Here is a 22179-nt window from a genome sequence, read left to right as displayed (position 1 = left end):
AGGCTCTCAGTCGACAAACATTTGTGCAAAAACACATTAGACTTGCTTGGGTGACTCTTTTCTGTGTTTCTCACTTGTGTTTATGATGCCCGGCAGAAACAATTAATGGCCCTTAAATGCTAATGAAATTGTGTTATGCTGCCCAAATAGTTTTGCCAATGCTGTCACTAATTTGCGCTATTGTTTAATACAGATCGCGTCTGACGTTTTTCCCCAAGGGGGTTGGGGGACAAGAGTAAAGAATTAAGTGCTCATTTTTGTAAAATACATTAACTTCCGCCTCCATTGATTGTGTACTGAGGCTGTGGTGAGTTCATGCGGATGGGCTATAGGGAATGACTGGGGGAAACTGCAGAGCTATCTTGGTGGATGATGTATTTAAATTAAAGTGCAGGATGACAATGTTAATTCATTTATTGCGCGCAAGTTCACAAGTCGATGTAATTCTAAATGAATAATGAATGAGAGGTTGCAGATTCCGTGAGTCTGATCTTAACTAATGAGTGGGACTGAGTGATAATGATAAATAAATAAGATAAAACAACACGCAAAAAATAGTTATGACATATAGGTTGTGTAGTGTTATAGTATCATAATGGAGTTCTATGTCCAAGGTAGAAAGTCAATGCACACTTAAAAGAGCTTTTATTTGAGCGATTAATTCAATCTAGAAAGATTAGAAATATGTGAATTAAGGTACATGACTGGGACACGCAAGGTCGGCGTAGCCACAGTAAGATCCGCACAGCCATTGGGCCCTTGAGCAAGGCCCTTAACCCTGCATTGCTCCAGGGGAGGATTGTCTCCTGCTTAGTCTAATCAACTGTACGTCGCTCTGGATAAGAGCTGGTATGCAAGACTTGCAACGAGTATTATTTGTACTGCATTGGTTAAAGCCTGGTTAAAGGCAAAGCCTGTTTAACCTGGGATGTCACACTGTTCTTTTTATATATTTTCACATTGTTTTTTTTTTCCTGAAGTTTGGTAGAGTACTGTATTTGCTCATAGAAAAATAAATGGAAGCATTCCCCAGGAATTAATTTGGCATTTTTAAAAGTAATTTTTGAAGTTCACTTCATTTTAGCTGCATTTCTCCATTGCATTTATTTACATATTTCTTTAGGTGAATTTATGTTATTATCAAAGGCAGATTGTGCTTTGCAATGAACACCAGCTCTTTTAATGGCTGAGACTGGCATTAAAGTGCACTCGTAAAAGTTTATCGACTTCTGTGTTACTTTGCTGAGGCAAGTTTCTGTGCTTCTTCAGGAAATTAGTCCTGTCCAGATCTTTATTAACAGAGCTGTTGAGGATTGTCAGGAGGGGTTCACTATGCAAGCGAAAGATATCATATTGCACCCCCGTTTTCACTGATCTTTATTCCTCTACTTGCAGATGGAATGGCCCCGTTATAAGTTTGACCAGATAGAACAAGTAGCTGACCATACTCAGGGGGTATCTAAGACTACAATTTTTTTACAGCCTTTCTATGATTTCATGATTTTGACTGGACCAGATACTTTTTGTTTGCAAAGGAGGCAGTCTGCAGCACAGTGAGGTACATGACTGGGACCCGGAAGGTTCTGCACAGCTGTTGGGCCCTTGAGCAAGGCCCTTAACCACAGATTAATCCCTGGGGACTGCACTGTGGCTGATCACTGCTCCTAAATATCTAGAATGGGTCAGATGTAGAGGACAAATTACCCCATGGGATTCAATAAAGTATTCTTCTTCTAAAGAAGGGTATTTTTTCCATTTCTGAGAACAGAAGCTTCTGAGGACCTTCAAGCACACACACCTCCATTGCCCCTATAGCAACCACTGTAAAGACAGCGGGTTATCTTTAGTCTCTGTATGTAAATAGCCTCAGACTAGTAAAATGCCCTTCACCATGGTGTAGGTCAGATGAAAATATGCAGAAACTGAAATAGTATTAATAAACCCCAGAACGTGACCTGCCCCTTTAAATATGCAGACAAGACTGGGAGATGGATTGTGAAATTATTTGAAGTTATGCACTGTCCTGTTATTTTAAAATGTATTTATGTATTTTTGTAGGAAGAATGGTCAAAGAACAAAATAGTTCCTTCTTGTTCTCCGAGTGTAGAAATGGCATTACGGAAACTTTGTTTTATTCTGAAATCACTTAAAACATTTTTTTACAAAGGCACAAAATCATGAAGAGAGAAATACTGACATTGAATTCAAGTGAAGTTCAAAAGCTTATGCAAATACTAATAAAAAGCAGCAAGATTAAGCAGGCACAGCAAAAAGCAAAAAACCTTTTCTTTGCCTGCGCTTATTCCTCAAAGATACACCAAACTAAAAAAGAGCATCTACTTTTCCTTAAGCAACACACAAAAAAGTTAAAATATGAATACATATATATGAATATGAATACATACAACCATTCTGCTATGAACAATATCACTGGAGTAAAAAGCATATCAAAGTCAAACAAATACACTTGGGCTTAACCTTCTCACATCGCAGTAGCCCTGTTAGAAGTGCTAATCAAGCAATTAAGACTTTGCAAGTGTCTTCTTCATATCATTGGTTTGCTCATTACAGATAGTGATGTAGTGAAATGGGAACCTAGAGGGAAAAAACTGAAGTTTTCATCAGGACTGCATTAATCCCTGTGGCCTGTATGAGAGCTTGAGGTTTTGAAGATATAATGGCCATTGTCATTCCTGTGTATTTCATGGCTTTCTCGATGATGGAAAATGTATTTAACATTTTATCTTTGAATGGTGTCAGAACATTTCTCAAATATAAAAAGAAAATATGTAGCCATATTATTTATAGTATTCTTTTGCACCTTCTCCATCTCTTTATTTCACCCCATTTAATCTGCCAATCTGTCTGACTGTTAGCAGGATATCTCCAAAGGTTATGAATGGATTTGCATGAAATTTTGTGGAAGTCCTGGTCATGGGGCAGGGAAGAACTGTTCAACTGTTTTCACACTGATTGGCCGAACAGAGGCATGCTGTGGCTTCTCCCAAAATGGCGCATAACTTCTGAACAGATTCATGTAAGACCACAAATCTTTGTGGAAAGGTTGATCATGGGGAAAGGAACAACTGATTAACCAAATGGGAGTGTTGTGTGGCTTCACACAAAAAGTTATGCAACTTCTGAAGGGATTCACATGAAATGTTCTGCACCTAGGTGGACCATGCTGAAGGTGGGCATATGCAAATGAGCATATAGTTGATGAAGTAGCTACAACTCCTTTATAATCCACATAGAAAGGGAAATGTCATTTTGAAGAGTTGCTACTATTTGAACAGGCATATCTCATGATTTCAATCTCTGAAAGTTCATGAATCTCATGTGCAGGACATGGCAGTGAATCTCTAAAAAGATAAGACTCCATGCAGAGAATACCTAGTTTAGGAAAGGTTACCTCCATGTCTGTTTAATTGGACATTAATATTTTATTGCTAACTTGATTGTATACTGTCATTGTTAACACACTTCATCTTGAGAGCTGAAAAGTATTACATCCTGCTGTGGAGGAACTGGCAAGGTAGGATCATGGGATATTGAGCTTCTTGGACAGAAACTTTTTTACTTCTCTGAAGCACCCTGAAAAAAAGAAAGAAATCTGGAACACATAAGGTGTTGAAGAAGAAGAAGAAGAAGAAGAAGAAGAAGAAGAGGAAGAGAAAGAAGAAGGTGTGTATTTGACAACATATGTACATATTATCATAGCACGTGTTGCCTCACATTATGGTTTCCCAAACATGATGATGCCTGTGGCTGGTTTTCAAACAAAGGCTCCATCTGCTTGATTATCTTCGCTCCCCATTTCCATTTCGTTGTGGATGCTCTTCTTCTTCAGTTTTATTTGCGGACAAAAAAAGGCAGTGTAACTTTGATATTAACACATTTTTTTCCTTTAATATTAAATTCAATTCAGTGTCAAATAGTACATCCGTGTTCTTACTGCTCCTAAAATATTACCTTAGATATTAACAGGTTTTCTTTTTCTTAAATATGAAATGAAATTCGGTGTCAAACAGTACAGTTTTCTTACTGCGGCCAAAATATTAACTTGGATATTAACACGTTTTTTTTTTTTTCTTAAATATGTAAATAAATTAAGTGTCAAACACATCATACTTTTTACTTTTAACATAGTAATGACACTTTTATACTAATGGAACTGCTTTTAATACCTGCCATATCCATTTCCCCAGTTACAACCCATAGGGCTGAATGCTAAAAAAAGTACACATCCCTCCGTGCTGATTTCTAAAATAAGTGTTTGTCATCAGTGAGAATTCACTTTGCAGCATACTAATCATGTAATGAGATGGCAACCCAGTTTCCACTAATAGAATTGGATGAGCTTCATTATTGTATCTGTTAAATGCAGGTGCATGCAGCGTGTTAATAACAGACAGACCAAAAATGGTTCAAATGTTAATGCTCACATGGCATAAAAACAGAGTTATCTTGAATCTTGAACTAAATTCGGCCTTTTGGGTCTTTATGTTTTATGAAAGGAGCAAGATGGGGGCTTCTGGCTTTTAGCCATGGAATTGCCATAAAAATAAATGCTGTCTGGTAATTGTGCCACTGAAAATGGCAATAACCCAGACTTCTGTCACAGGCGATAATATAAAAGCATCTGTGTTTAGAGTTCAGCAATATGTCCTACATTCATTTGTTTTCTTCATATTTTTTTACCAAAGCTTTTTTCCTTGATCATCTCAGTTTTAATCAGCTTTAACAAGGGACTTTTGTGGATGTTGAATTTCTTGAATATGTTTTCACTTTATGTTTGGCAAACCCGACAAGAATGCATAGGAAATGTGTTTTTTGTCCTAAATACAAGTCATTCAGTGAATGGTCGTCTTTATCAATAATTAATCTTGTGCAGTTAATTTAACTTCACTTACTTTCATTACTTGAAATTATTAATGTACAATACACGTCAATAGCATATAAGAAATATTTCATATATAACTAATGCATTGCCAGGGCTTAGGCATTTCCATAAATATGATTGCAAATTGTATCTAAATTGGATCTATGGAGCTTAGCCTCACAGCGGCAATGTTTTTATCTCACTCAAGATGAAAATTGTGATGTGGTTGAGGAAAAATGAGTAGCTATAAACAGTCACTGTACTGACATTAACTTTTACACTTCATAAGTTAATGTGGCCACAATATATCTGTAAAAATGGAAAGTTAAGTCCATGTTTAGCACAGTAATAGGGTTGAAGGTGGCTAAGCAGTCCAGCGGGGCAGGGTTGCCATAACACTCTTTTTTTTCACATCCTCAGGAAGGGGTCCTGATTTACCTAGTTTGGTTTTGATACATCAAAGCGTTGCTGAGTTATGACCCCACTTCCTGTTTGGCAACTTTGCTGATTGGCTGTGACGGACGAACGCTTTTGAAATAAAAAATCCAGTCTTGGTCTGAACATCATGTGTGCCACATTTGGTGAACATTGGACAAAATCTGTGGCCTGTGAAAATTGTTTTAACCTTTTCTGAAAATCCAATATGACTGAAACTCTGATAAGGCAGAAATGTATGTCAATGGGTGAGTTGAACTCAAGATTGATCCAAGGAATCCAACGATACCTCATTTTGAGAATCGGGAATACAGCTGGAAACTTCAAAACATACCTCCAACTTTGACCCATTGGTGGTGCTACAGCGATCGAGGTGGAGACATGAATCTTGATGGAAAGACTAATGGACTGTCCCCAATCAGTGTGCCAAATGTAAAAACTTTTTACCATACAGTTCTAGAGGCTGCTGCCTAAGGCACCCTAGCCAGAAGAAAAAGATGATGAGGATGATGAATAATAAGATGAAAAGATAGAAACACGCCGTATGCCTACTCGGCTTTGCTGCTTGGCCCCCAATAATATTATTGTTATCAAACATGCTTTATATTTTTTGTTACAGCGTGTACAAAAATAGTTTTATTTTGTTTCCTGAAATATTGCATGCATGCATACCTTTTGTGCATGAACATCCACATTCTTGTGAAGGATCCCACTCTAACCTATTTGAAGGACTTGGTATTTTTGCCCAAGTGAGATAGCAGTGTGATTTATAGGGCAGTGGATCAGTGTAATATATGGATTAACTCATCATTTACATGAATGTACTCATGTGGCTCCAAACTGTCCACATAATTGCCTATAGATCGGATAAATTGTCATTTTAAACACTCAATAGACCACTGTGGCGATGGTAAGTGCGCTGAATCTATTGAACCCATGACCCAGCATATAGTATATCCTATTTATTTAACTCCTGATTCTTTGGAGCAATGATTATTAAATAAATCAGCATCAACACCATTAGTATGAACAATAATCCAAAAACCTAAGGGCTAGTCATGTGATTTGAGAGTTTGACTTATCTATACCTATATCTATACCTATACCTAAATGTCTGGAAAAGTGCATGACACGCACACACTAGCAGCGGGATTTAGCCAAATAATGCATACTCTCAATCTTCATATGAAAACAAATGGCAAATGATCTTATTGATGCTGTATTTTGGAAATAAAATACTTAGTGGCAATCATAGTTGCTCACGATAACTGGAGTGTCACTGTATAGTACCAAACTGAATTAATCTTTGATTAATCTTGAAATTCATACATCTGCATATAACAAATAAATAAATAAATAAATAAATAAATAAATAAATAAATAAATAACACTTGAGAGTAATGTAAAATGTTGTCTTTCTGTGCTGGCCTGGTTGTTTAATGAAAGATAGTTTTTTTGTGTTTTATCCTGAAATGCTTCACTTAAGAGCCATTCTGATGCCCAGTGCTCAGAGTTGGATACCAGCTTTTGGTGAATGGCAGGGAGTGCGTAACCCTTAAAGCCAAATTATCTAGCACAAAATGGCAGGATTGGGTTATTCAACTGCCATATTTAATTGCATGGGTGCTGACTCTGGCTGTTCAATTAAGAGGAGCTAAATTAGGGTGCAGACGTACAATGAAATTAACCATGCAGGCATTCCAGACACTAGACACGATTTCTTTCCACACAATCTATTGTTCTTCACCTCATTTACATAATTGAAAAAAACCCTAATTTTGTGTGTATTTGCTCAAACAAAACCTGCCTGTAAAAGTAGGAAATCATCTTTATCTGCCTTGGCTAATAGTAGTAGGAAAAAAGCCCTGGTGTTTTCTGGTCTTGGACTACATGATCAAAAATAATGTTTGAACATATTAGTACATTGATGTCAAAAGGTTACATCACTGCACACAATATTATTATGTGTTATCTCGCTAATACGCATTCTTAATAAGTACATGTCATGTGATATTGTCACGTGTTTAAGGCGGTATAGCTATGCATCAGGACGCGTGTTGCTCTCATTGGCAGTTCTGGGAGCCATAATTGTCTTCATTGCCAGGAGTGTCTGCTGCTTCCTCCATTACTGCGGGAGAGGTAGCGTGCACAGAGGGCATGTGTCCTGATTGCTGTACTTCTCTCCGAAGGACACGTAACCTCCCCTGCCCCTCTTGGTCTGAAACTCGTACTCAAACTAAACTCCCTCAAAATGCCTTCCATCAATCAGCAGATAATCACAGACTTCTTCAGAACCGGAATTCCGAGGTGCCGTGTTTTTTCCCTCCCCCTTGCCTACCTCTCTCTACAACATCTCCAGGGGTGAAGCCATTACTCTTGTTCCGAAATGCCCTCTTAGTTTTGTTTGATCTCTCTTTTTTCTCTCTTGATTTGTTCTTTTCCTTTCACTGGCCCTCAGGTTTGACCATGGGTCATTCAGATTTAATGGTAGGGAAAAGTATAGACACAGTTCTGCCATCAAGGAAGGTCTTGCAATGGCATTCTGTAGAAATCATGGTGGCATTGGGAAATGGTCTTTTAATATCAATACCTCAAGGAGTACCAAACATTATTTTTTTATTTTTTTATTTCACTATGTCCCCATCTGTAAGGCAAATGTTGGTTGCTAGGGATCCTATTTGTGCACACATGCTATGCTCAGTTTAATTACTTGTACTATATGTATATATATATTTATATATTTTTTTTAATGAAGCTGTGACAAATGTACAGTCTATTTTGTGTAAACAATGTAACTTAAATCCTATTCTTAAATCCTTTTGTGCATAGGGACCACTATTCAATAATAGCCTGATGTCACACAGATTGCCATCCCATATGCTACTGCAACTAGTGCAAGTTCATTATCACTTCTGTTTTAAACTTCTAAATAAGAATTAACATTTGCATTCTCATTAGAACCAGAAGTGCTGTTTTTTACACATTAACAGCTTAACTGAGTGAAAATAATCATTGCTCTTTTCTTTTTTTTTTGTACACTCTGGGATAGATTTATATTAATGTTACATTACCCACTCCTTCCATTGTTCTTAGCAAAATAAAATGAAATTTCATGCCATTACATGACATTATATCTTCAGAAATATCTTCAGTTTTGCCATGTTCTCTCTTTTTGATATATATATTTTTGCCACCATAAATTTAATCATTAATAATAATAAGATGTGTTCTTAGTAACATGTAATAACTAATTTATAATTATGTAACAGCAAACAAAACTATGAGGACAAAGTAGCATGTCCTTTACCAAACATAATACAGTAAAAGGAGGAATGTAACAGTCTTTGGTTTTCAAATGGGCCCAATCCTTCTTTCAATGTGACTGTTTTGCATTCATTATTCGATGTTTAGGGTGTTTTTCAGGACCTCATGTTTGTTGGAATACCTTTTGAAATGCAGTGGCTTTGTTTTCTGAAACAGACCAATGCTCATATTTCTGTTTCTCTAAAGTAGAGTCACTAAACCACCTCCGCAAGCTACTTATGTTCTGTCTGAAATAGGTCTGGTTATTACTATGTGCCTGATATGTCGCCTTTGCTAAATTACTGGAACAGAAGTACGGGTACCAAGGTTACCGGGGTGAAAAAATACAGTGCTTGAAGGCAATCAACATCCGAGAGCTGTCGAACTGAAAGCTGACCTAATGTACCCCAAATGGCTGGAGATAAGGGAAAAGTGGGTGGAACACCGTGGCTCTTTATGGCATTTAGTCATTAATTCCTTATAGCTAGGCTTCCGCCGTCAATTTGGATGACATTTTAAGTTTGCGAGCGTTTCACACACCTCCCACGTCAGTTGGCAGGCTAGAGTCCAGGCTGGGCCCTGCGTTTTTCACAGAACAAGTGAGTGTGAAACAGCACCTCAGCGAGTTACACTTTGTTACGCTCAACTACACGGCCTAATGCGTACTTTTAGACCCGTGAGTATCACTGAAAACAGACAACAAGGCAACAAGACTGAAGAGTCACAGACTCTATGTAATAAATAAATAATGTATGGTGTGTAATTTTTGCCATGGACTTATATTCAGAGCATCTGCATCTATGATTTGGTTGGCATTTGATTTGGCCCCTATTTGACCTCACTGTGGAAAAATGAACCATGATTGATTCAGAATGGCTCTCATTCAGGAGCACTATGAAGCAAACAGTGAAGTCAATGTAATCATTCTACTGAAACCATTGGTGATGCCAAAAAATACATTAATATTAAAATTGACCAGTTTGCCTAGGGTCCTTCATAAATTCAGAATAAATTAAGAATTTCTGTATACTATGAGGGGTCAGTACCTTGATGTACAGTGCAGTCTCTTTTTGAATTAGTTTATATTGGAGACTATATTGGAAATTTCCAAACATAATGGGAAAATAACTTTTTTTGTGAAAACGAAGGACACATTTTGATTGAATCCTGGGATGTCTCTTTAGTTCGTTTGAAACTCTTTCTCTGAATCTGCGGACTGCTTACTTTGCCATAGTACCATACTGTAGATAATCAGATGTCGTACAGCGAGTCTTTTGGAATGTGGGAAATTGCAAAATGGGTCTTGTGAGCAGCCTGTGTTCAGGCAGAATTAGTCTGCCCCGGGCACAGCAGAATTCATAAATCTTTTTTCGCACAGCCTGATGAATGTAATCAGTCCACGAGCAGAGGACACTCACTGGCACAACACTTCATCTCTTGTGTGGACTGTTTGTGTGAGGATATGGCCACGAAACAGACACGATTCTCACTCAGGATTTACAAATCAGTCGCTCGGCTTATCTGTGCCTGTGCCACTCCTGAACTGCTTATTTGCAAAATCTCACATGAGGAACCCCACACTCTGTCCGTTCTGAAAAGATCCTCTTGCCATAGCCCTCTATCCTTGCGTGCTGACATGTGTTGGTGGCTATTTGTGACATTTCATGGTTGTAAACCTTCTGTGAAACAGTAGTAATTGCATCATATGTGATTTGGCTTTTAGGGATGCATTGTTTATGTATGGCTGGCGCAACAGTGTGCATTGTAGCCTTGTGAGAGTGACAGCACTTGCTTCATTCTTAGCAACAGTTTTATTATTGAGCTTTTTCTAAATTTGCTAAGTAATGCATTACTAAGCATACACAGTCAGACCATGGTGTAAAGTGTTATCGAGTTGCAGTTATCATCGCCATGTTCGACGTGAAACATATGGTGTTTGTACTAGGAATTGAACAATCTTCTGGTTGATATATGATTTGTTTAGTGTAGCATTTAGTCCTTTTTAGTGAAGCATACACAATAATGGTTTTTGCTAGATTTGATAAGCTCAGGTAAGAATGTTAATGTGCAACTATTATGGTTATGGAACATTTTGGTGCAATTTTCTGAATATCCAAATTATTAGTAAATATTTCTCTATGTTTGTTTTTCCTTTCATGTCTGTGGCTATCTGCTGTGCGGTTCTCAATCCTTTGCATTCTTCTCACAGGTAAGTCCTTTTTATTTTAGAAATACATTACCATCTTGTCTGCGCATAAAATATGCATAAACATGGCCACAGATTTCAAACTCATCCCTAGGCCGCTGATGGCATAAATACCAAATCATCCCAGAAGAGGATTATGTTTTGATAGTTCACTGTCTAAATTAATACTTGACAATACCACTCATGCCCACACTTGGTCCATATTAAACACGACCATAAAAGTAAATAAATATCCCCTGGCAGTTGGCACTGGCAGTTGGAAAACACAGGACAGGTTTCATGACTGTAGCCGGGTTTAGGCCTGGCTCTGAGGGAAGCTGTTGTTAAGGTCATTGTGGGAGCCGTTGCTACGATTAGCGCAGCGGTGCTCCCCCTCGCTAAATGCAGCTGCCGCCGTGACGGGACCGGGGCTGCTCTCCCAGAATGCTCCAGTGTCTCTGTGAAACAACCTCTGGGCCCTGGGGAGCAGCGGGACCCCTGCTTAGCCTTGTTCATTAATTACCACTCCCATGTCTTTACACACACACACACACATGCGCAGGCACACACACACACACACACACACACACACACACACAAGCATGCACACGCCACGTTCGCTCTGCTTATAAGTTTAATGAGCTGCCTTCAATAATTCAAACAGAGATTACAGCACTCGCATGGGGATAAGGCTGTCACTTTGCATTGTAGAGTACCGAGACGGGTCTCGCGAGGACATCCATTGTTAAACACACGTTGTGACAGCCCCTTCTTGTCAAAAACAGTGCGGGTCGCTGTAAAGCGCTGTAATCCCGTACGAATGCAGGTGCGATGGCTCGGACGTGAATAGCGATAGCTGCCTCGCGTCATAATCGCGTCGCGCCCGTGAGACGTCGCCGTCAACCGAAGCGTCTATCTCTATTTCACCAGAGACACCGAGCCGGGAGTTCCTGTAAGACACGCCGAGTCTGCGTATGTTGGAAATAAGCAAAGTCGATTCTATTCCTACGAGAAGTTGTATAAGGCTACCACCATTATTGATCTTCCTTCCCTGGTGTACAACATTCTCCAAGGCATATTTACATTGTAACTGATTCGTGGGGTATCAAAATTCACAGGGAATAATTCATCTCAAATGGATGTGTCGGCATCTCTGCAGCTCCAGATTAGCGTTCCATATTCAGCACTCAAAATTTTTTTTCTTTTTCTTCTTCGCTTTATTATGATTGTGCTGAGGTCATCAGTAATTTCCACGAGTCTTCATGTGCCGTGCGTTTCATAGCGATGTGTTAGGCTTCAAGGCCTTACTGATCTATGGACGACGCTTTGTTATACTGAAATATTAACCATATACCTCACCATAATGCTTTCTGTGCTGCATAGAAAGCCTTGCAATATTGACAGTGGTTTAATAAGGTCACGTTCCCAGCGCAGCATGGAGGTGAATGGGAGCTGTTATTCTTTTCATTACTCATCCCAGATGGAAAATTGTACTGCCAAAATGTCCAATATCCCCCTACCCGCAGTCCTGTGCAGAATAACTCACCGTCCTACTGTCATTCATTTATTTAACCCTGCTGGGTTTTTTCTTGTCACCCATTCAGTTGTGGTTGAATCACCACCAGTGTGATGATTGAGATGAGGTTGGCCGATGTACATTAAACATTATTCAGTAGGCTATAAATCAAAAACCTTCGCTTATAAATAATAAATCGCTGATTGGCATTGTGCGTGATATGTAAACAATATGACAAATAGAGTGTGAACTATCATGACTGCTTTTGACATCTCTCAAAATATATTGTATATTGGGTAATATGAAGATTCCCTTGAATCACCCATCTACATTTTCATTTAGTAGAATGGAAAGCTAATCAAATGCTATCTATATGCTCTTTGTGGAGTTGTTAGGCCAAACACTGAAATATTAAAATGTGAAACTTTATCCATTCAATTTAAAAAATGAAACTTTTTCCATTGATTTTGTTATCCTTCATGAACACATTCACTGACTCCATTTTATTGTTATTTGTTGTTGTTTGTTTTGTTTTATTTTGTGCATTGGTGCCTTTTATGAGTTTTGCTTTGTAACACATCTGAAATAGTGCATTTTAATTCCAGTAGATAAAAAATTGATAAAAGAGGTGTTCATTGTTCTGCTGCTGGCTGGGAGCATGTTTTCTCCACATCGCATTCCCCTGGCTGTATATTATGTTATTCCAGCATTCTGAGAACATATTTCTCCCATAATGCATAGCCTGAGAGTAATTAATATATACACTCTGACTTGGCAACTGGCTTTCAGTGGCACAAACTAACACATCCACTAGTTTGAGCCACAAGCTAGGATGATAATGAAAAGTACCCACAATCACCCACAATGTGGTTAATACAGTATGTGGTTCTGCAGTAGTTCTAAAGAAAATGTATATTTGTGCATGTTTCCTGAATGTCGTATCTGAAATGTATTGACTACTGCTCACTATTTCTTTAAAAGAGTAGAAAATGATGATGATAAAAAGTAGTGTACCAAACTAGTTAGCTGCTAGCCATTTTGCTTTTGGAAAAAAACGTAACATTCAAAGATTGTAAGCTATTTGACTTTATGGTTATGTCTGTAGAAACTGAATAGCCATAAGGTAATGTCATAAAATTGGTTTGCTAAATGTTACATATCCAACATCTTGTTTAGTCATCATATCTGCTCAAAGCACTGAAATTATAGTGAAGCGTGCCATTTTACATTTTCCTTTCCTTCTTTTTAATACACTGTTTGGATTAATGGTATGCAGATGCCACCACACAAGCGGAATGTGTGCACATTGAGAGTGAGTGTCGCTATAGAATATCCTGAGAACTATGCCACGGAAACCATCTGCTGTGGATCTCTGCCACAATTCTCATATTGCGAATGCATCCATTTGCAACAATGTGAGCAATGTTAATTACTTAATTATCTGACACATCCGCCGCATAATCGCGAATAGATTATCAGCGCGTCTTCACAGCGTCCATTTATAAAGCTGAAATATCTGCTCATTCGCTTGGAGCCTCATACTGCAGCATCACGACACACACGGCATGCAGTTCAACACGATTCACAAGGTAAGGGGATCACTGCAACTCAAGCCAATGCACAGATCACTGGTGCTCTGCTTATTTACACACTGTCAGACTAGACACATGTGAGATTCATTCTACACATGTACACCAAACACCATATTTGTCGTTGGGTGCAGTAAGCATGTCAACATTAATTAACGTAAATACTTTGATATTGCTTATGCAAAATGTATGCATGCAGGCATAAAAAACAACCACCGTTTACTCGATGAGTCATATGAGGCGAAAATAGAAAGTGAAAATGATAGATCTGAACCGGAAATCTCAGCATTCATCCTGTGACCCTCCCACCCACCTGGAGATATGTCGTGTCACTGCATGATTGTACACTTCCAGGTCATAGTTCAGCTGTGGTCATATATGCAGCTTAGAATTCAGTGCTCTGACATTATTTTCTCGGTGGAAAGATACCTTGGCATTTCCATAGTTTGAGCCAGACGATATTGCCTTTAAGACCAAAAGGGCAGTGTGGCGTGTGAGAAAAACACATTGCCTCATATCCAATTGCAATTGAACGGATTTACTGCACTGTGATTTTATTTAAGCAAGATCATCAATACTCTTGTGGCAGTAAGAGCACACACACACACACATCTCAGCACAAATACACCCACACACGCACAGACATTCGCTCACCCACAGACAACCCAGTGTTAATTCAGCTTTAATGCAATTTATCTGAGTACAATAGGAACTAAATGAACACTGTAAGAGTTCAGTTTACACTGGCATTTTACTGTGTGTTGTAAAATTATGCAGCAGTTGTGACAGCCTGAAGGGATACATGCAGTGATTTCAGGTATAAAAGGTTATATATTTGGAACCGTTTTCTCCCCCTACCATTCATGTTATTTTCCTGAATTCTGCTGGCTATAAGTTGTTTTATGCCACAGGTTCAACTTGTTCTTCCACACACACACACACACACACACACACACTCATGCCTGCACACGCACACACACACACACACACACACACACACACACGCAGCATTCGCCCACAGTTGTACCTGTTGGGCACAGTACATAATAGCGGTCACACCAGCACACACAAACCCATGCCCAGACACACACACACACACACACACAAACCTGTTGGGCACATGTGTGCACACACATGCACACCCATGCCTGCACACGCGCACACACACACTCACACTCACACACACACACACACACACACACACACCTGTTGGGCACAGTACATACTGCGGTCACACCAGCACACATCCGCAGATTGAATGGGCATGCGGAGGTGCGGAATGCGCGAGCGCTTCACCGACGGCGACAGTTTCCCGGAGTGACCAGATGTGTGGTTAGAAAAGGGCGAGCGAGAGAGCGAGAGGCACTGCTGCAGTGGGCTGCCAGGAGTTCTGGCCAGCACTGAGCACACTCACACTGCCGATTTTTTGCGCTGTTTACCACCCCCCTCTCTTTGCCCCACTGCTGTTGATATGCAAACATTAGAGAGGAGCCTTAATCTCCTGACACCGCAGTGAGTGTTTCCTTTTCAGGGGTGTTTAGTTTCATACCTCCACCATCGTTCAATTCAGTCAGTCAATTCAATGCTGTTCAAACAACAGATCCATACCGCACATCAAAAATTCAGCTGTGGAGAATGATGTGGCCATTTTGGTTTTACAGTGCCTTGCATGATTCCCACGCAATTTCTAAATTTATGATAAGGCTTTTTCTTTGATTATATTTTTGCTTTGATTACAGATTTGCTGGAAAAGACGGGCTCATAGTCAAGTGTTCAGCATCGTCTCTTTTTGGCAGGTTTTGAATACACATTAACAATAATTCATTACATTAAAAGCAGCTCTTACTAGACTTAAATGATGCTGTCTGAGGGCAATGTACAGGACATTAGAGCTCACAGAGTGAAAGAAACCAGTTGCCTCCCAAATGCAGTTAGGAAACAGGTGCTGAATTCAGATTTAATTAAGGCTAAATGTTTTAAATGAATGGGAAAAAAATGAACAACCACCTGCGATACAAAAATCCACCTAAAAAAATACTCCTGCAGACATGTATACTGTAAATAACAATTATTTTTTTTATTATTTAAACATTTTAGTTTACAAAAGAAATAAGGTAGCTTGCATCTCTGTTCACTGTTGCATCACTGCGTGACTGATTCTCAGTTTCCTCTCCGTTTTATCACCACAGTAAAAATGTTGGTTTGATGTCCCTTTTTGAACGCTCGAACATCCGGGATAGAAAGACACATTAAAGCTAAAACATCCTCGCTTTGTGTGACCAGCCTCTTCACAAGCCCCTCTTCTTGTTTGCAAAGTCAACAGGTGCTAGAAGGCTGTAGCTTTTCAAATCAGCAGTAAACCCACGTTCACAGTCTCCGTCGGTCTTCCGCACAGCGATGCAGTGCAGAATGTGTGTGTGTGTGTGTGTGTGTGTGTGCGCGTGTGTCTGCTCGTTTGTGGGTGTATGTGTGTGTGTGTGTGCATGTGTCTGAGTGTGCTTGCGTGTGTGTCCCCGCTCGTTTGTGGGTGTATGTGTGTGTGTGCATGTGAGGGTGTCTATGTGTAAGTCTGTGGACGTGTGTTTCTGTTCGTGTGGAGGTGTGTATGTGTGTCTATGTGTGTGTGTGTCTGTCAGTGTGTATGTGTGCACGCGTGCATGTGTGTGCAGCGCGTGCGTGTGTGCGTATCTATGTGTGTGCGCGCATGTGTATGTGTGTGTGTATCTATGTGTGTGAGTGCGCATGTGCATGCGTGTGTATCTGTGTGTGTCTGCGCATATGCGTGCGTGTGTCTATGTGGGTGCGTGCGTGCGTGTCTTCGTGTGTGCCTGTCTCTCTGTGCGTTTGATTCCCTCGCTTCAACCCGCCCACCAGTTTCCCGCCGTCACACCTCGCACTCCCGAGATGGCTGCTGCTGACAGGTGCAAGATCCGTACTCATTGATGATAACCAGGGCGCCCTCCATGTGGTTGGGCTTGTAGTCGACGTAGTACTCCTGCGCCGACATGGCGGCCATCTGCTGCATGCTCTGCTTCTGCTTCTGCTTGCGGTTCTGCCGGCCCAGACACTGCCTCAGCTGCCTCACCCCGGCCGGGAAACACTTCCACGAGACGTAGAGCATCAGGACCAGGATGAGGAAGGAGAAGATCAGCGCCATGGTGCCAGTCACCACCTTGTGGATCTGCATGGTGCTGTCGTGGTCGATGCCGTTCTCCGTCACGGTGAAGGAGCTGGTCACGATCTCGCCGCCCTCCACATCCTGCAGGTCGTAAGGGTTCCTGGTGGGGCCGTCGTAGCTGTAGCCCCGGGCCAGGTTGTTGGTGAAGGCATACGCCTGCGTGGTGCTCTCCTGGGGGTCCTCGCAGAGCTGGAACGCATGGACGGCGTCCAGAACGTCCTCGCCCTGGGCCGTGTCCGGGCTGGCGCACAGGAGGGCGCTGTCCTGCTGCCCTTTGAACCCGCTAAGCCACGAGGCCAGGGCGCAGATGTTCCGGCTGCACTCCCACTCGTTGCCAGAGAGGGCGACGCTGGTCAGCGAGGCCCAGGAGTCTACTATCCTCTGGTCGACGTACGTGAGCTTATTGAGGTGCAGCTGCAGGGATTTCAGGTTAGGCACACTTTCGAAAACGTGAGGCTCGATGTACTCGATCTCGTTGCCTGAGAAGTCGATCTTTTCCAGGAAAGGCCAGGTCCAGTCCAGGGTGCTGACCACGATGGTGGCTTTGTTCTGCTGCATGTAGAGCGTGCGTAGGGACAGGAGACGGGGAAAGTGGGCCAGGTTGACTTTGACCAGTTCGTTGTGCTCCAGGTGAAGCTCGGCGAGCTTGAACAATCCAGCGAAGGAGTTACGTGCCAAGCTCAGCAGCTGGTTGTAGCCCAGGTCCAGGAACTGCATGCTTCTGCAGTCCTGGAAGATCCGGACGGGGACGAACTTCAGGGCGTTGTAGCGCAAATTCAAATTGGTGAGTTTCCTAAGGCCGTGGAACAGGTCGGGCTCGAGAGCCTGCAGGCTGTTGTGCGATAGATCCAGCATGCGGAGGTTGGGCAGGGGTCTGAAGGTGGCGTTGGGCAGGCTCTCCACCCTGTTGTAGCTCAGGTCCAGCTCCTTCACCCTGCGCAGCCTCTCGAAGGCGTCCTCGTCCACCGCCTCGATGCCGTTGTGGTCCAGGTAGAGCCAGGTGAGCTGCATCAGGCTGGCGAACTGTCCGTCTCGAAGCTCCGGCAGGCTGTTGCCCCTCAGGGACAAGCCCACGGCGCCGCTCAGGTTGCGGGGGACGTCGGTCAGATTGAGCCCCTCGCAGTACAGAAGCTTTCCGTCACAGCGGCAGGGTCTCGGACAGACGCCCTCCACCGCGGGCAGCATTTTCAGAAACACTCCCAGAGAGCACAGTATCAATCCAGGGGGCTTCCTCTGCAGCCACGTCAGGTACAGACCCACAAGAAGGAAATCCATCAGCATGAATATCCCTGCATGCAGTGGGGCAAAAGTCCATCGAATCATTCAAATACTACATCATTTTGTGTTTTTTTATTTGTTCGTTCCAGATACATTCCGTGGCTGGAATCTTGCTCTTTTGTTGTAGTTTTTCTTGTGAGCCTTTGTTTATTTGAAAGAGGAATCGTGCCACAGCAAAAAGAAAAGAACTAAGGAGGAAAAAAGCCAAGACTCTTTTTTCATTTTAGATAACAGAGAGCAGGAGGAGAGGGAAGGGGGGGGGAATAGCGCTTTTCGCGAACTGATCTCATATGAAAGGATTCTCACTCACCCCTTTTCCCGAGGCAGACACCCTCTATTCAGCGTCTCCCTTTGTGCCGACACTAATTACGTGCCAATCTACAAAAAAAGAAAGAAAGAAAGGGGGAAAAATACTCCTCCGCAAAAAATAAATTGAGCTTCCCCGAACCTGGTGGACGGCAGATCTTGGCAAACTTACAATGTCCTTAGTTATCCTCGTCTAAGAGACATAGAAAGCTGACAAATCCCGGTGTCTTTCGCTGGGGTGGCAGGAAGTGTGAGTTCCCCCCCCAGTGCATGCATGAGCGCTGTCCTCTCTCTCCCGTTCCTCTGCAGTGACTGCTGTGGCGATCGGAGAGAGAGAGGGAGAGAGAGAGGGGAGGGAGAGAGAGCGCAGAGAGGGAGAGGAGGAAGAGAGAGAGAGAGAGAGCGGAGGAAGAGAGAAAAAACCCTCAGAACTCTTTGTGAGCACTCCGCCAAATCTTAGCTCAAATTACTGATCGTCTCTCGAAGTGTCCGGAATTTCTTATATCCACGGAGAGAGCATTATTTAGTCAGTCACTGGCTTAAAAATATAAATAAAATACAAGGAATGTATACTAATAGATGAAGAAGCAAGGGGCTATATTCCAGGTTTCATTTTTTTTATTTGAAGCCTCGTTCCTGTTGAAAGTTGTTGTGGTTTTCCCTGCTTGTGTTTGCTGGATCTGCGGTAGCTGGGTGGTAAAGGCTGGCTGCCAGAGGCGATGTGTTGAAAGCAGCATTCGATCTCTTATAGCACGCTACTACCAGCATGCAGGAGCTCCGTCTGTTCACTGACTGTCGTAAGCCACTCACAATTCTCTCCCTCTCTCTTTCCTCTCACACCCCCTTCCTCCTCAGTCCCCTCCTCCCTGGCTCTGTCGCTGTCTCAGATATTTCCATATTGAAAAGGGGCCAAGCTTAAAACCAGGGTTTTAATGAAGCACGGAATTAATGCTCGCTTTCTACGTCTCCTCCCCCTTATTCTTGCCCAGTCTTCTGCTCTCTCTCCCTCTCCCCCCTCTCTCTTTCTCCCTCCCCCTCTCCCCCTCTCTCTCCATCCCCCTCTCCCCCTCTCTCTCTATCTCTCCCTCCCCCTCTCCTCCTCTCTCTCTACCCTTCCCTCTCTCTCTCCTTCTCTCTCTCCCTCCCCCTCCCTCCCTCTCTCACTCTCTCTCTCCCTCCCCCCTCCCTTTCCCCCTCTCTTCCTCTCTCTCTACCCTTCCCTCCCTCTCTCTCTCTACCCTTCCCTACCTCTCTCTCTCTCTCTCAGCCCCCCTCCCTCCCTCCAATGAAATGAAATGAAAGAAGCCATCTATCTGCTGATTTCCTTCTTGTTTTGTGTTAGATTCCTGTTTCCTCGTCATTACAGATTAATATTCCTCTAATGGCCGGAAGGCATTTTGAATGCACTCATCCTCACATTTGTAACTGTGTCGAGTCTATCAAGTGTGAATAGAGGTGTAGTTAGCAGCTGGGGAATATTTTTGATTCTGATGGTGGTGCGAGACAAAAAAGGCTCCCTGTCTATGCTGTTATTTATGAAAGAACATGTATTCTGTATTCCTCCTTCAGCTCACAGTATAGCAGTATGTATTTTGAAGCACATCTCTTTCTCTGTTCGTGTGATTATGGAATGGCTGTGACCCCAAAGATGTTGGCAAGTGTTGGCATAGCCCAGGAGGACATGTTCTCGGGGTATAGGAGAGGCAGTGCTTGTTCTTTGCCAGAGAAAAACAGGGCATTCTGGGATCTGCCATAATAATCAAACATGACCCACAGCACCTATTCATTAATCATGGTTCATCTCAGAAACACTTCAATCAATATTTACTATACACACTGACCTCAGAACCACCTCCAAATAGCAATCCTGAAGTTTTGTGCACTTTCTTGAAAGGGATACAGAACCCATTCTTGCCTGAGATCACTGTAAAATATGGTACAACCTGTTTCGGCAATTATGGATACTACTCAATACTGCAGGAGTAGACATTGTCATGCATTCTTTGGCAAAAGATACAGATTTAATTATGTGATATGTCAGTTTGTTTGAATGGCACTCTGTTATGTATTATTCATTTGAGGCGTTTGTGTGTTCTTTTCACCGTCTGTTCACTACCAGCGAATGGGAATACCAAGTTTTACACATATTTATTTTTATATTTTTTTACAGCCTAGCCATTAATGGCTAAGTTGTGAACAAGCCTACACGAGAACACAGTTTGATTTTCAAACTAGAGAAGACTTACAGAAGTAAATGTATACAGCAGGGCTGCCCAATCCTGGATAATTCCTGGAGATAAAAAATCCTCTGGGTTTTTATTTCAACCCCAATTTGCACACCTGAGCATACTAATCAGCAGCTCTGTGCAATCTCTGGCTGTTGAATGAGCTGTGCTATGTCAGGTTTGGAGTGAAAACCTGTCGGACAGTATACCCCCCAGAACAGGGTTGGGCAGCCCTGTATAAATGAATACCAATTAATTGTAGTTGATATTCTGCTCTGCATTGAACTAAAAGTCAAGGCGGACTCGGTATTCCGATGGCATCATATTTCACTTGGCCTGACTGGAGGTGGATTTCATAGTTTGTTGTTGTTGCATTTCTCGACTGCAGATTAGAACTAAGGAAATGCCAATATTTGCATTCCATCAAACTGTGACTCATTATGATTTTGACAAGTTTAGAGAGCAAATTAATACAATATCATACATAGGCAGTCCTTTAATATCTGCCCATCACGACTACTGCACTGTCTTGTCATATCAACCCGTTTTATTTTCAGAAGAGTGGGTTGGGAACAGTACAGTACGTAAGACTGAACATTCTCAAGGCTCTGTTATGTCTGTATAAACACTGTAAGATGTCCTTACATTAAAGCAAAGCAAAGTCTTTACAGTCCAACTGGAAAAAGACCTAAATGTCCTGCTGACTTCTTTATGTATTTTCATGCTCTTATGTAACTAAATCAGTCAATGACCTGTCCCCTCTGTACTGCATTTACATTTTTATTATTATTTTATTACTGTAATATTATATAATGTCATTTAATGTAATTTAATTTCCCCCAAATACTGAGCCTCAGATGTTTGAGCCTTATACAGGCATGCACACACACACACACACAGACACAGACACACACAGGCACACACACAGACACACGCACACACACACACAGAGACACAGACACACACACACACACACAGACACAGACACAGACACACAGACACACACACAGGCACACACACACACACACACACACAGACACAGACACACACGCAGGCACACACACACACACACACACACAGACACACACGCAGGCACACACACACACACACACAAAGACACACACACAGGCACACACACACACACAGACACACACACACACACACACACAGACACACACAGGCACACACACAGACACATGCAGGCGCACACACACACAGGCACACACACACACACAGGCACACACACACACACACACACACCCGCAGACACAGACACACACAG

The 22179-nt window shown here is 41.9% G+C and overlaps 2 protein-coding genes across 5 annotated transcripts in view; one reads left to right on the top strand and one right to left on the bottom strand.

Moving 5' to 3' along the window:
• Positions 1-22179, top strand: part of LOC133134884 (catenin alpha-2) — a 300097-nt gene that overhangs the window by 190051 nt on the left and 87867 nt on the right. The gene's annotated exons all lie outside the window — the stretch shown is intronic.
• On the bottom strand, positions 15964-19445 carry LOC133135364 (leucine-rich repeat transmembrane neuronal protein 1-like). Its single transcript, XM_061252298.1, has one exon. The coding sequence runs from the start codon at positions 18409-18411 to the stop codon at positions 16795-16797; it is 1617 nt and encodes a 538-aa protein (XP_061108282.1). The 5' UTR covers positions 18412-19445; the 3' UTR covers positions 15964-16794.

The sequence above is a fragment of the Conger conger genome, chromosome 8 (genome assembly GCF_963514075.1).
Source record: "Conger conger chromosome 8, fConCon1.1, whole genome shotgun sequence".
Classification (NCBI taxonomy): Eukaryota; Metazoa; Chordata; class Actinopteri; order Anguilliformes; family Congridae; genus Conger; species Conger conger.
Note: the sequence above shows the minus strand (reverse complement) of the source record. Positions and strands in the feature narration are given on the sequence as shown.

Excerpts from the sequence above, each read along its gene's own strand:
- LOC133135364 (XM_061252298.1), bottom strand. The coding sequence starts at position 18,411 with ATGATTCGATGGACTTTTGCCCCACTGCATGCAGGGATATTCATGCTG.